At 41.3% G+C, this 15103-nt stretch overlaps 1 protein-coding gene across 1 annotated transcript in view; it reads left to right on the plus strand.

Annotated features, from left to right (window-relative positions):
* Positions 1 to 6026: 6026 nt before the first annotated feature.
* The window catches only part of ADARB2 (adenosine deaminase RNA specific B2 (inactive)), a gene marked incomplete at its 3' end in the record, with an annotated part of 313548 nt that continues 304471 nt past the window's right edge, over positions 6027 to 15103 (plus strand). Inside the window, exon 1 of the mRNA XM_082045835.1 lies at positions 6027 to 6327. Within this exon, the coding sequence (XP_081901961.1) occupies positions 6228 to 6327 (100 nt within the window). The 5' untranslated portion in view covers positions 6027 to 6227. The remainder of the gene's footprint in view (positions 6328 to 15103) is intronic.

Raw genomic sequence — 15103 nt, forward strand, 5'->3', positions numbered from 1 at the left:
GTTCTCGTGATATAGGCTAGCAGCATTCATTTTAGAAGATAGTAGAGTCTTTCATCAAAAACTTTACAAGTCTTTGTAAACCACATGGCTGCTAGGGAGAGAATTTATTCATCATTTAATTTTTGGAAAATTTCCAAACTGAAAAGATTAAGGCGAAAAGTATATTTTACGCAAGCAGCCCCTGGTCATTTTAGCTTTCCTTAATCCCTTGCGGTAAGCATTTGCATCTGTATTTTACTGATGAAAAAGCTGTCAGCACAGAGAAATGAAGGTCTTCATTTTTAAGTCTGGTCACTGTTTTGGACAATTCTCTTTGCAGGTGCCAGGTTTCCCAGCCGGAGGCAACTGCGTGATGGGGGCAATACTGCGGTTCAGTTCCTTGGGAATTCCTCGCAGCCATCCACCCAAATAAGTGAGCTGGGGACCCACTGGTAACACTGCCCCCCTGCCCCACTGAGGGCTGAGCAGGTGCCCCGCTGCCCTGCCCATGGGTGCTGCCGGAGCCGGGCAGTACTGGTCTGTGCCGCTGCCATTGGAGGTGCTGGGATGTGCACTGGGCAAAGAGGGCTGCAGCTCCCTGCTCTCAACAGCCACGCTGCAGCACCGGGAGCTTTCCTCCAGCAGATTCATTGTTTTAAATGGTTTCTTCAAAAAAAGCGGAGGGACAAAACTGACTTTTAAGTATTTCAATATAATAGAACGAATATATAATAATGAAAATAATAATATTAATAATCTGTTGTACCTTGATGCAGCTTCGAGTGTTTAAAGAAAGAGTGTATTTGATTACCCTTCTGCATATTGGGTTATTGAGGCACAGAAAGAAACCCAGGCAATGGAGGCCTCACAGAAGGTCTGTGAAAAAGTTTATCCCATATGAACAAACTGGCTATGACCAGTCTGGGCCAGGACTGAAACATCTGAAGGCAGAATGAGGTTTTAGACATCCCTGCTTTGGAGACACTTTAATTCCACGTTTTGGTTTAGTTTGTTACAAACACAGGAAACACTATTAAAATCAAAACTATTTCTGATGATGAGCTGTATCTCTACTCCACTCAAGAATCAGAGCTGCTGAGTTATGTTTTAATATGCCCATACAAACATCTTCCAGACTGTTTTGTTTCATCCCTGGTGACTGCTGCTGGTTTATGTGGCATATACAGACTTACTAATTAAAATGATTTGCAGTCTTTGGCATCTAGGTATTTTCCCCATTAAAGACAGTATTGTCTGAGCAGCTTTGAAATATTTAGCTCATGCTCATCAGGGAGTTTGACATCTCTTATTGCTGACCTGTCGCAGAGTGAACCCCCATTGGAATAGATGTGGGGCCAGGAAGAAATGAGGGGAAGAGGGGAAGCTTCTCCTGCAGGATGTGAAACTTGGCTACTGTGACTTTTCCACAGCAGAGAGACTATTGCATCCCAAATTCCTTTGGTTCTGTGGCAATTTAATGAAGGGGCAAAATCTTTTTAGCATTGCTTTAACATACTGCTAACCACAGTGTTACTGAGCCTGGGCTATTTCATGTGCAAGAATATGCAAACAGAAAGGAGGACCTGTCTGCAGTAAGGCATTTTTCTGGCAAACTTGATACACTGAATATGGATCCGTAACCTCATCGCTTCATCACCACCCTGCGATGTTTGGCCCCAAAGCTAAAGTGGCTTTTGCTGCAAATAGCCACACTGACAGTTCCTTGTAAGTAGGGCAAGAGTGGATTAGTGCAGGCATTTTGCGGCAGAAGGCTCTGGAGTCTCACCTGTGCAGCCACAGGATTGCATTCATGTCCTGCTTTAATGCCCTTGAGCATCTCTTATCTTCCAAATTCTAAGTGCCTTATTTTTTTTTTCTCTACCCACACAGGCAGGAGGCAGCAGAAGCAAGCAGAAATGGGATGGGGAGAATGGGAGAGAAATAGAGGGTGCCTACTACCCCCCTTTCCCCTCTCAGGAGCCTATAGGGCAAGTTTGCTCTCAAGCAGCAAATTACAAAGGTCTCCACCGTGGTCTGCTGCTCTCTGTATCCACAGTTCCTTAGGGAAGGTGCAGCACAGCTGGAAACCGGTGAATATAGCAGCCAGATGGCCTCTTCTTCAAGGATTTGTGCATATTCTGGGAAGCAGAGAGTCTGGAACTTGTTTCTCCCACTTGCTGTGCTGCTCAGCAGGACCCTCTTACTGTGGGAGGAGCACCCCCTGTAAATGCTGCAACACTCTTGTGGAGCATCCCTGGTACATCTTAGACACTCAACCTCATTTTACATGTTTGCATTCTGTAAGTTCACTGTAGTGTTTTTTAAAAAAACTGTTTCACCTTCAATTTTTGTAATATCATGTCATTGAAAATCAAGTTACTCAAAATAAACAAACAAACAAACAAACTCCCAAACAAACAAACTAAAAAAAAAAAAAAAAACAGAAGTAAAAAAAAAAAATTCATTTAATGTTTATTCTATTTCATCTAAAAAAGTTTGTACGGAAAAAGTACTGGCCACCCATAATACTCATGGTCTTAGTATTCACATTTGGATAACTTTTCCAAAGATTTGTTCCAGAAGCTCCTTACTTGAAATGATTAGCTGAAGTAAGGATGGGATGCTTTTTTTCTTCAGCCATTGTCATTTTTCTCAATTTCTGTTGATTACTAACTCTATATTGTATTGCTTAGGCATGGGAATGTATAATTAACGTGTGCAATCTGGCATCCAGTTTCAAACTCTCTTTCCCCATCATATTCTCATAGTCATCATCAGTCTCCCTTTTAATAAACTGTTTGGACTCCCCTTCAGCTCTCCTCTTTTGAGAGAACCTGAGTGCAGTGAATTGTCACAAATCCTGCAAAGTTTGGGCTCCTTGCTTGGGTACCTCCAGCGGTGAGAGAGATCTGTCTGTCTCACAAGAACAGGAGTGTAAGTTTTGAGGTACTGGCTGGGATCAGTAGTTGACGTGTGTTGTGAGACGAGTCACAGCTCCTCAGACAGCCTAAGGAAGAGACTTTCACATCAGGACTCACACCTTGAACCCTCCAGCCTCTCTGATTTACCTAGGCCTGAGTAGGTGTGCGCTCATGTGATGTGTGTTTCTTCATAGGCTGTAAGTCAAGGCATGTGAAGTTACTGCCTTTAGAACAGTCTGAAATTCTTCAGCTTGAAGGTAATAAACATAACAACCTCTGTAGGCAGGTCCATGGAGATGGGAGAAGTCCTAAGCTGCTTAACAAAAAGGAGCATGAAATACCACTAACGATTGTTAGCAGGTCATTCAGGAACAGTCATAATTTCTGTATGGTGATAAGACTATCAAGTGTATTGGCCTCTAGTGGACATAAGAATGTAACTGAAAGAGAGCTGGTGTTATTTTATAATTTAGTGGGGTTTTCCCCATCTCATTGGTATTGTATTCCCTAGATTGAGTTTATGTCACTTTACCATAGTGCTCGAAAGCATGTCCATGATAGCTTGGGAGGAGTGATAGACCTAGTTGTGTGGGAGTGGTAACCTTGTATTTAAGTAAAAAAATGGTGTTGAAACAGAGGATGCCACTGGGTGGAGAAGCTGACTTCTTCCACTGTGGAGAACAAGAGGAATAAGTACAGCACATTTAAAGAATCCTATTGACTTTGTAGCTGGAAAGTATAAAAAATGACTGCCCTCCACCATTCCTTGTGGCCAAGGGTTCTTCCACCAGCTGTCTTCATGTCCTCACTGATACTGAAACTAGCCTCGGAGGGAGCTACACCACCACTATAACTCAGCTGTTGCTGACGTTGCCTTGCTGATACATTCTCATAACTGCGCCTAGAACAGAAAAGCAGTTCATGAAATTGTTAGCACCGAATGATAATTTCTGAGAATTGGTGGCTTTCCAGGTTGGCTTGGTAGCATGACTTCTCTAGAGACTGGCAATGTCAGTCTATCTTCTTAACACCTCAGATTCCAGTCATTTTGAGAGTATAACAAAACGTTATCAGAAATAAAGTCTTCAGAACTTTAAAGAATGTGTTGAGTTTGAAGCCACTCCTAAAAATGAATGAATGTCCTGGGATGCTCATTTTCTTTCTAATTGAATCTTGTTTCTCTTTTAGATCCCTAATGAATAGAGCACAGATTTGTACTGAAGCATAGAAAACACTTCTAAATCTGGCTTCTAAATGGAGTGACTTAAATTCCAGACTGGGCAGAAATTTGATGTGTGGTTCAATGTGTGGTGTATTTTGCAGTAGCATTACTACTTCGTTGGCAACTTCAAGTTTTTTCCACATGAGTAGATGAAGGTCAGCTGTACTCAGGATAACAGAAATCAGAGCGAAAAGGGGAGAAAGGTTAAAGGCTGAAGGCTCAAGCTAAAACCCAAAAATAGTGGTTGCCTCTCTGTTTTCTCCTAGACATGTTTCTCTTGCTGAGATAGACAGAAGCTTTTTAAAGAGAGGTTCACTTAAGCTAGGTAGCAGTTCAAAGGTTTGGTTCTTTGAGTGATGTGTTTGTTGTAAAAAACCCAGTCATTATCCTGTAAAAGCTTTGCATATAAAAACTTACTTTCATGCAGGGCTTCCCAAATTATATCTGACACCCAAGCCAAGCAGGTCTAAATCCACAGGCTCCCTGACCTAAGCTGGTAAAATGTGGGGGGGGGGGTGCAGCTTCCTCCTGTGCTTTGTGCTGTGCCACATAGCTAAAATTGAGGGTACACAGGGCCTTCTTACCAGATGCGACCTGCTCCATGGAGGATGGGGCCGAAGAGGTGACATCATCTTGGCACACCTGTGTCAACATAATCCTGGTTTAATAAGTACTTTCAGAGACTTTTATGGAAATATTTTTGTTTCTTTAATTTGAAAATCTGTGCAATGTGTAGTTCTGTCTCATCCAAAAATGACAGAGGCCTAAGCCAGCCAAACGCAGAGGGTTTCTTATAGCTGGGAGAGTTGCAGTGGAAATGCTTAGCAGCAGGAGCTGGGTAACCTACATTCCAACAAGAGGAAGTTTTAGATTAAAGGAGTTCTGATAAACAGTGTTTTACTGTGCTCCTTCAGCTGACTACAAATGCAGTAGGCACTAATGATGACATTAATTATTTAGCATATTTTTTTCTTGATATTATTCCGTTTTCCATTCACTGACTAGGTTTCCAGATATGTATTTTTGAGTTAGATAATAACTAAGGAGGACAGAGCACAGAAGCAGTAGGTCCCTTGTAACTTTAAGCAGTATCTTATCTGTTGCACACCTTGGCTTTTTGTAATGAACACGTAATGCTTTGTAGCCAAGCTTTTCAGAGGAATGCTGTTGTCATCTTTCCTCTCTGTAAAAGCCCCTCTGCTCCCGACACTTTAATTGCAGTTGCCTAAATGAGGCACTGCAGAGTGTTAATGTATGAGTCTGAGCGACAACACACTTCTCTTTTCACAGAGCTTTTGCCCTTGATCGTGAATTTAGCAGAGCACGTACCTTAAAAATAACTGGAGATTCAAGGGGAATTGCTGCACTTCGCCTCTTGCATGAGGTTTGTGAATACAGGATCATTCAACAATAACTCATATTGTTTCCCTGGGAATAACAAGCAATGCAATTAGTGAACTACTTAATAAGTGTTCAGTTAGGGAGGACAGAAGTGACATTTCTCTGTTTCTGGAAGCAGTGTTCAGTGTCCACATGTTCTGAAGCAAAAAAATAAAAGGCTTGAAATCCTGCCTGCAGCCTCCCTTCTTGCAAGCTGCCCCTCCGGCTTCTCCCAGACAAGGCAGCAGGATGTTTTTATTCCCTCCGGGGCTATCCTCCTTGGCTTTCTCCCGGGAGTCGGGCACAGCCGGCAGCCCAGAGGGAGCGGAGTTTGGGGGCGAGGGCTGGCGGAGCTGATGTCAGAGCAGGGCGGCGGGAGCCATTGGGCTACGGGAGACTTTGCAGCATCAAATCCGTCCCCCCCGCTCCCTCCACCGCCTCCCCCCGCCCCGCACCATTGGCTTCAAAGCGGCCGGTGCCCAGCAACTCGCGGAGGTGCAAAAAGTGGCCGCGGGGCCGGTAGAGCCGCTGCCGCCGCCCCCGGGCATCGCCCCGGCCGGGCCCGGCACGTCGGGGCGGAGGCGCGACCCCTCGCCGCGCCGCTGGGCAGCGCCGAGCAGGCAGCCAGCCCGCCCCGCCGCGCTATAAAAGCCGCCTCCAGAAAGAGGAGAAACTCCACGGGAGGAAAACATCTCGGCGCGGTGCTGTTCCGTTGAAGTACAGGCATGACATCCGTCCTGGGCAGCAGCAGGGCGTCGGGAGGGCCGAGCGGGCAGCTGAAATGCAAGTCCAAGAGGAGGAGAAGGAGGAGATCAAAGAGGAAAGGTAAACGACATTTTTTTTTTCCTTTTTCCTTTTTTTTTTTTTTTTCCCTCTCTCTCTCTGCCTGTCTCCCGCACACACGCCCGGGCATCGGCTGCTCCTGTGTTTATTGTCTGTGTATGGCGCACGGCGCCACCGGCCCTGTCGCTGCCCCGACGGCCGGGGCAGCGGGCGGTGCCTTCCCCACCGCACCGATCCGCCACCAGCGGGGTCCGGCCGGCGGCGAGAGAGGCCGCCGCTCTCCCGTCGGACGGGCAGTGTTGCCTCTCCTCTCTTTGTTTTGGGCTGAGGTTGAGCCCCGCGGAGGTGCCGGCAGGCGGGAGCTCGGCGGGCCCCGTCCGAGGCAGCGCGGTGCGGCGGAGCTTTCCCGGGGGTTCCGCCGGCCCTGGCACTGCCCCTTCCCGCCTCCAGCGCCGCCAGCCCGGCCCCAGCCCGTCCTGCCGTGTCCCGCCGTGTCCCGCTGCCCGCCGGTGCCAGCGCCAGGACGTGTCCCCGGCAGCACGCAGCTCCCGGCCGGCGGGGCGCGCCCCCCAAACTACCTACTTTACCTATATATATATATATATATTTTTTTTTTTTTAATATATTAAATATATCAAATATATATATAAAGGTCTACCAAGTTCTTCTGTTTTGGTGCTGTTCCCCTTCCCTAAGCAAACCTCCGCTAGGAAAGCGCTAATTGGCAGAAGCAGGAAAAGTAAAGCCACAGGATGTCATTGCAAACGGGGAATCTGCCCTAGATAAAAGCTCTTCGCAAGGCTGTCCCGTTTTCTCCTGTAGAGGAGGTGGCACACTACTGCCTGATTTTTGATGTTGTGCCTGAAAAAGCCGAAGTTAACAGACAGTGAACACTTTAAAGTAAAATTAACTGATACGAGAAGCAGAGTGCCAGAGATGCCCAGCTGCAACTCATTTGATTGCAGCGATGTGAACTCCAAGTGTTTCTCTGAGCAGTAAACATCACCTAACCTGTAATTGTCATAATTATGTGAGACTAACGCAAGTTTTAGTCAGCTAGCTTGACAACTCAAGACAATACCTTGGGTACCGTACCTCTTCTTCCGATTCTAGAAATCCTAATTTGGAGGCGCCCCTAGCTAAATGCCTTTTAATTATTGATTGTGTTAAAGCCAATGAGCACGGTACTTGACAACTTTTTAGAAAGGTGTCAAAGCAGGTTTTGTATAAAAACTACTGAAAACTGGTCAAATGCTAAATGCTAGACTGTATCATTTGATTGTCACTATTTTAACTTTAATGTCTGAACTCGCTGTATTCAGAATCACAGTAACAAATAGTGACCTGCCCGTGAGTAAAACCAGCAGACATGCAGATACATCGGTACTTTGAGTAGGTTTGTAACCTTGACTTGTTACTCTGGAGCTACAGCATGCTGTAACACCTGGTGACAAAGGCTGTGTTTCATGTTCTGTTATTTTAAAATACTAACTAAAGGGAGCACTCTCATACTCCCTCTCTTTAAATCTGCTTGTAGTTAAGTTGTGCTCTGGAGACTTCTTTGTGCTGTATTTGTTCAAGCCAAACTATTTTTCTAGGGAATTACAAACTTAGCCTAGCCTTAGGTGCCCTGTGCTTGGCCAAGAGAAAAGAGTAATCCATTAATCTATGCAGTCAAGTAAAGGTGCTTCATTATAAAGGTAAGTTATAAGTGTTAATTTTGTTTTTAAGCAGCAGACAAAAGTAACAGTCTTTCAATAAGACTTTTCTGTTGCTTCCTTTGTTGCTCTGTGTTTTGCCAAAATAAGATGGAAGTTGAATGTTTTAAAAAACACCCCAAAATGTGTTAAACAATAACTTGGTAGATGGCAGCTATTTGCAGAATACATAGCTGGAGGTTGGTGGCATTCTAGAAAGCGCTTGACTGACCACTATCAATAAGAATGTGCACTTGAACAGTTTATTCTCTTATTTCTCCAAATGTGCTATTCTAACCACTTTCCAAATGATGTAGTTGGTTAGTACACTAATTATAGGGAGCAATGCTTGTGTTTATATGATTTTTATTTTCTTTTCTATATAATCACAGTATATATTCATAAAAATACACATTCCTGTAAAATTATGCTAGCAAAATATGCCTGTAACTTAAGGCACACCCAGTATAGGACCTGTTGGATTTTACTGCTAGGTTAGTTTATTCCTGTTGATTTTTTGATTGTATCTAATACAAAGGTGTTGTTTAACAAACTGGCTGTCCTGGAGACTAGTCATGAAAATGTGTTAGGCTCATGAGAATTAATATGGGCTCAACTGTTTTGTAGGTTTGATCTATTTAATAGATTGTGAAAAATCTTTTGAAAGAGTTACACCAGAGACACATAGCTTTAACTGTTCTACGGTACATATATATTCTATGTAGCAAGAATACTTTTAGTAGATGCTTTCAAGTGTATAGCTATGCACATATGTTTACACATACACACACAGAGATACCTATGGATGCATGTAGACAAAGAAATTAACTTGTCTTAAATTTAAATTGAGTATTAATCAGAGTAACTAAATGAAATTATCTGTCACATGCCCACTTCTTAAGGAGATGAACTCCACAAATAATTTATACAGCCTCATATATTTTATTACACATTACATATGAAGTGTGCTTAAAACCGGGTTGAGACATTACCTGATAGAATATCTAGGAATGTGTAGCAGTGGAAGCAAATATTATTCTCTATTTAATAGCATTGCTTTTCCCCTTCTGATTTACTTTTCATGTTTTCAGTCATATTTTTGTCCTGGTTAGTGTGAATTATAAATCAGTGTGTCTGGTTATAGCACTTTGCTCCATTTCTTTTATACCTGGATGCTCTGTTTTAGGAGTTTCCTGGGGGCAGAAAGCCAGTTCAAGCAAGGAAAGCAAACAACGTTCTCTGAATAGGTAAATTTCCCTGTGTATTTAGGCTAAAAAACAGTAAAAAAACATGTGCTGCAAGAGTCTGAGAGAATTTCCATATATGCCAATTGAACACTGAAAAGCGTCGGACACTGAGCGTAATTCCAGTGTACAATGACATTGCCCAGTAATTAGTTTGCATGCATCTTATTTTTATGGTTATGAAGTCTAGCAACCCTTTCAGTATACAGATCCTACCTTGAAGACTTAACATTAAATGTCCACACAATGAATATCACACTGCAAGCATATATTTGCATAGTGATTTCATTCAGTTTTACACTACATGCAGAAAGGGTGTTGAAAAGATAAAATGTGTATATTCATAGCCATTTGTTAAATTAGTATAGGTAGTAATATTTTCATTATCATTTAGAAAATAAATGTGTTAATTCCCAGTGGGATGTAAATATCTTAATTTCTCAAAGACCTAATGAAAAATAAATACAGATGCTTGCCAGAATATCTTCATCCTAATTTCATGTAAAAGCAGTAATAGGTATTTTGTGTTTCTCTCTGTGTTTGTTTGGGTTTTTATAATCTGTGTGTATAAAATGACCAGAGGTTAGAAACCTTTGCGTGCTGTTTTAGAGAAATCCATTTTAAATTTTTCAGGCTTTGTAGGAAGTTGCTGGATTTGTGGGTTCTTGTGTTTTCTCCAGGGCTCTGGAATATGGCTGAGTATTGGCAGAATTCAGCACAGCCGCCTCAGCACGGTTTGTACAGCTTCCATAGCCTGCGGTGTAGATTTTCAAAAGAAGGTTTGTTGTCTCAGCTAAATGATTAAAAGTGACCACACAAAAGCACGGTTGCTGTTTACTGATAGTACTAAAAAGCCCACACTTCAGCAGCCTCCAGCAACTTAGAAATCAACATAGAGAAAGTAAGTATGAAATGGGTGATTGGAGACATGCCCCTTTGGAGTTATTTTCCAGTGTAAGACAACAAATAATCCACCTTATTTGTAATTCTGTTTTATACGCCCAGCGATTAAAGTTAATTACTGAAAACAGGAGGGAATCAGGTATCCCTGATATGATAGAAAGCCATGGCCGAGTTCATTGCTGATACAATGGGACACTAAATAAAAGTTGACAAGAATAAACTAAATAAGGGCTGCAAGCGGGTGAGAGAGGCAAAATGATTGTGAAATGAAATTCAATGAAAAATTAATGAAATAGAAAGATTGTGCTGAGGACGGAGGGAGGAAACCAGCTTGGTTCTTCATCATCCTGCAATGCCAAAGTAATAAATGAGCGTGTTTCATCTCAGCGAGGTTCAGGGACACAACTCCTTCCCCACAACGGGATTGTGCTGTGCTTCAAGACGTGTTCCGCTTATCTCGTCCCCTGACAGCTCAAGACGAACGGACTGGATTTGGTGATAAAATTAAATTGATTAAACCTTTATCCATCATCTAATTTGGTACCTTTCTTTTTTATTTTCTTTTTTACTATTACCTCCAATTTCTAGTGATCCGTGTAATGACAGCAATTTGAGATAGCATCAAGGACATTAGCTACGATGACTGAACTTAAATTTAGAATAAAAAATATGGGATTCATGAGTCCATATCTAAATAGCAGATGATTAGGTTGTAGCAGAGTTGTATCTTCCTAGCAACCACACGTAAATGTGAGGACAATAAAATGGCATATTTTACTTTGAGAGAGAACAAAATATTTAAACTTTATCTCAGATTATTAATTATGTAAGTAGAAAAAGCACTAATATAAATATTGACCATAACGGATAGGTACAATGGCATATATAGCCATTTTTACCTTTTTGAACACAGAAATTAAGTCAGATGCTTTGCTTTCTTCAGTGGTGATGCAGAGACATCTAAAGCTAGTGGCAAAGTATCATACTGCTGGAAATTGGTTCATATTGCTTAAAATTCTGTAACTCCTCCTTGGTGATTTGGGTAGGGAAATTCTCCTATAAGGTGAGATCTTTGCTTACAAATTCCAGTTGAAGTGATATTAATGGAGTTTATAAAATACTTAATGGCAGCCCTTTCTGAAGTGATACCCTACAAATGGGAAACGCTGCACTAAAAATTAAAGGTCAGATGAAATTGCCTTGTGAAATATCAAAGCTACTAAAGGTCTGTGCAAACTGTTTTCTTAGGTTCCTTTAATGCAAGTTGTATTAAAAAAAGTGAACATTAGAATATCAGCCTGATCTCTGTTAACTGTACTAGTTTTGAATTACTGCTATCCAATATTGGATAGGTTTTGTGAGTAGTAATGAACCTGAATTGATCCCTGTTTACAGCTAAATATCTCTACAACCTTTCAGGCAGTTTACCACTTTTTTCTGTGTAAACTATTAGTTATCCAGACAAAAAATGCTGATATGCATCAATAGATAGATCATTCTCAAGGTACCATGATGAACTTGATGTTTTCTGCATAAAACAGCTTGTTTTGCCTGCAAATCATGTAAGTTCCAATAGTGAAATGAAATGCTTACCTTCCTGCTCTGGCTGACCTTTGTTCCTCACTATATTAATTTGAAATGAAGCAGCCAACCCAGAGGACTTTTTAACAGCATATTGTGATATATAATATATTAAAAAGACCGCTTTGTTAACTGGTGAAAGCAGCTTGTCAACCCGTACTAATAGGCAGTCCTCCCTGAGTCATAAAATCACCAAATTTAATGCTTTAACAGAAAGCATTAAATGGATGGTGTTATCGTTGTTGTTCAGTCAGTCTAGAATTTCTTCTTATGATGAGTTTGAAATATGAAGATGTATTTCTGGGGCCCTGAGCTAACAATACCCACTCTGGATAAGTACTGGACATTCCTGTGGATGGTTTAGTGAGAATCTCTGCTAATCAAAGCGTGATAACAAGGGAAGCACAGAGCAGGGCAGAGTGTGTGAAGAGCAGGATGGCTAATATTGAAGATATTATGGTGTCATTAGTGAATGAAAGATGTATTTTCACTTAGTATATTCTCTTTCATTCTGGCTGCTCTAGCTCCCAAATGTGTACTAGAAATAGTGAGGATTCAGAGACATATGGCAAAAGGGACTGGAGATTTTTAAAATTTCAGTAGAAGGAAACTGGTAAGATTTATATTGTTCACTTTAGAGAAAAACTTACGAAAGAATACAGTAAAATGAATTTTAAAAAGGAAATATTATAAATAACATAATCAAGCTACTCTGATTTATTCGTGTGTTTGTTTGGTTGGTTTTTTTTATTTACAAAGACAGAGGCTTTTAAGGAAACAGAATTTCAGCATGTTTAGTAGGAGTGGAGGGACTTTTTCTGTTGGGACAGTATGTAGCTGTCCTGGAGAATGCATTAATTCAAGGTATGGAAAACCAAAACTTACACGGTGTAGGGAGTTGAGCTATTTGATTAGCTCAGCTGAGACTAACGCTAAAAAGTTTGCTGCTCACTTCAGTGAATGAAGGCTTTGGCTTTAGGTAGGATACATTAAGAAGGATTTGTGGTTTGTTTTTTTTTTTTAATATGAGATATGAATCCTCTTTTTCAGGAAATTATCTGACTCCTGACTTGCTTGGATTATAAGGAAAGGTGTTTTATTGGCTCACTGTGAGGCTTTTTGCACCATCCTCTCCTTTCCCAGCCGAAGCGGCAGCGCGGCAGTTCAGGAGGTGCCTTTCTGCTGGGCTTGGTGGCGGTGGAACGCGCGTCCCTTTGCCCATGTGCCTCCCCAAACCGGGAACAGGGCTGCCAGGGAGGCAGGCGCATTTCTTCGGAATGTTCCTGACAGCGTTTTAAGTCGCCTTCCTCTCTGTTCCCACTCAACGCCGTGCATGGTGTATGTAAAAATAGACTGAAATGGAGACTGATTCCCAATCTCTTACTTTGATGCTATAGTGAGGTTAGGAGGATGGCAATAAAAATGAATTCACCTCCCCTTTTCTTATTCCCTAGGAAAAAGAAACAAAAAGGTGGGATAACAAACTTATGATTTGTTAAGCAGAAAAAAACACAGTTACTGGTGTGACTTCTGGTGTGTTGCCATCAGATGAATATTGTGTAGTAGGGGATTACCCCTGCAAACCATAGTCTGTCTGTGTGAGAGTGTTCCTGCTGGGTTAGGGGTTGATTTCTACCAACTACTCCATCTGATTTTGGAGTTATACCACTTGTGAGTACTGTTTCTGAAACCTACAGTACAGACTGGTGGCGTTTTATGTGCAGCTCGGGACTGAGGAATGAGCAATAAGTAGATCTCGGCAAAATACTTCATGCTAAAGTGTGATTTTTTTTCCCCCCATTTTTACATTATCTTTGTTCCTCTCAAGAGAAACGGTGCTCAAAATTATTAGCAGAATCACCTTTCTCTAACTGCTAATGAAACATCAGTGTGAAGAGTCAAAGCTGCTGGGAAGTGTGGGAAGAAAGAAGTAGAATTTGACAGATTTTTTATCTCCATCTCCACAGAAAAAGATTTACACAAAACTAATTTTATGCAATTGCCCACTTCTTAGCACTTATCAGAGACTGTGAAATGGCTATTTATCCTTTAAATAGAGGGATTTGACAAATGTAAAATGATGGCTATCAAGCTAACTCTAATAATTTATTACTTTTGTATAAGGCCTGATGCTACTGCCCCTACTCACAGTAAAATTGCAACTGAAACTTCCCAGCATGAGTCAGGGTGTCAGAACTGTGCTGCTATGTACATGGGTGTCTGTGCCTAAATATATACGTACATATATACATTTTTGTACGAAATACACACATTTTGCTCCAACTGCCTAACCATCTTAAATGAATTACTATAATAAACTCCAAGTTATGTTAGTCAAAGGGTCTTAAAGCCTAGAGTAAAAAAAATATTTATATTAGGGTTTAAGTTTTTATATTGCATTGAAGGATTTTATTTAGAGACGTAAAAATAAAATACATTTGTATCATTTGTGTATTTATACACATCCACCCATCCATGCTGTATGGATTTGTGATTTAAAAATATATATATATATGTATATATATATATAAATACTCTGATAGCATTTGTGTATGATCTTCCTCAATGTAATACTAATAGTCTTAGAGACTATAAAGGCACAGCTGCACAAAGATAAGGGTTTTTTAGAGTGAGAAATAAATAAATGAAATAAACTTCTTATAAGTCAGATTTTTCAGGGAATTTCTAGATTCTGCTTTTGTAGATATGTTTTCTGAGTAGCTAAGTAATTCAGAATAGTGAAAATAGATGCTTACACAAGAGCCGGTAATATTTATGCCAGGAAACCTTGCACCTTTACCAAAAAAGTGGGTTTGGTCTTAAGTTTCTTTGTGTGCTGATCTTTCTCTAGCTGAATCTTATGGAAGAGCTGACATAACTGGGAGCAGAAGCCAGCCCTGAGCTCATACTCTGTTTTACAGCCATGCCAGAAGCCCTGCCACAAACTGCCAGGCAAAATGCCTCTGGATCCTTGAACAAGATTTGACTGAAATTAACTTTCATTGACTGGTTTCCAGGTTGCAATTTCCCTCCCTCGTGCCCATCATGAATTGCAGTTGAGGTGTCAGTATGAATGGTGAATTTGGGAGGCGAGGGGCAGAGCCGCAGTGGTCTGCGTTGCCTCCATTGTTGAGCAGCGCAGGCAGTAATTAAATTGGAGCTCAGCTCTTGCTGCTTGTGGGTTTAGCAGTTTGAAACAAACAGTACAAAAAGTGAATGTTCTCTAATATCATATCTCCTCCAGTTGGAACTACTGCAAATATTATCAATTGATCTGTGTTTATCATTTATGTATGCTAAAACATGTGATGTCTGTCCTTAAATTGTGTTGTTTCTAAAACCTAGACACTTGACTCGTTTTCAATTCACATTTCTAATGACCAGTTTTTCCAG

The sequence above is a fragment of the Streptopelia decaocto genome (genome assembly GCF_964273445.1).
Source record: "Streptopelia decaocto genome assembly, chromosome: 2".
Taxonomy (NCBI): domain Eukaryota; kingdom Metazoa; phylum Chordata; class Aves; order Columbiformes; family Columbidae; genus Streptopelia; species Streptopelia decaocto.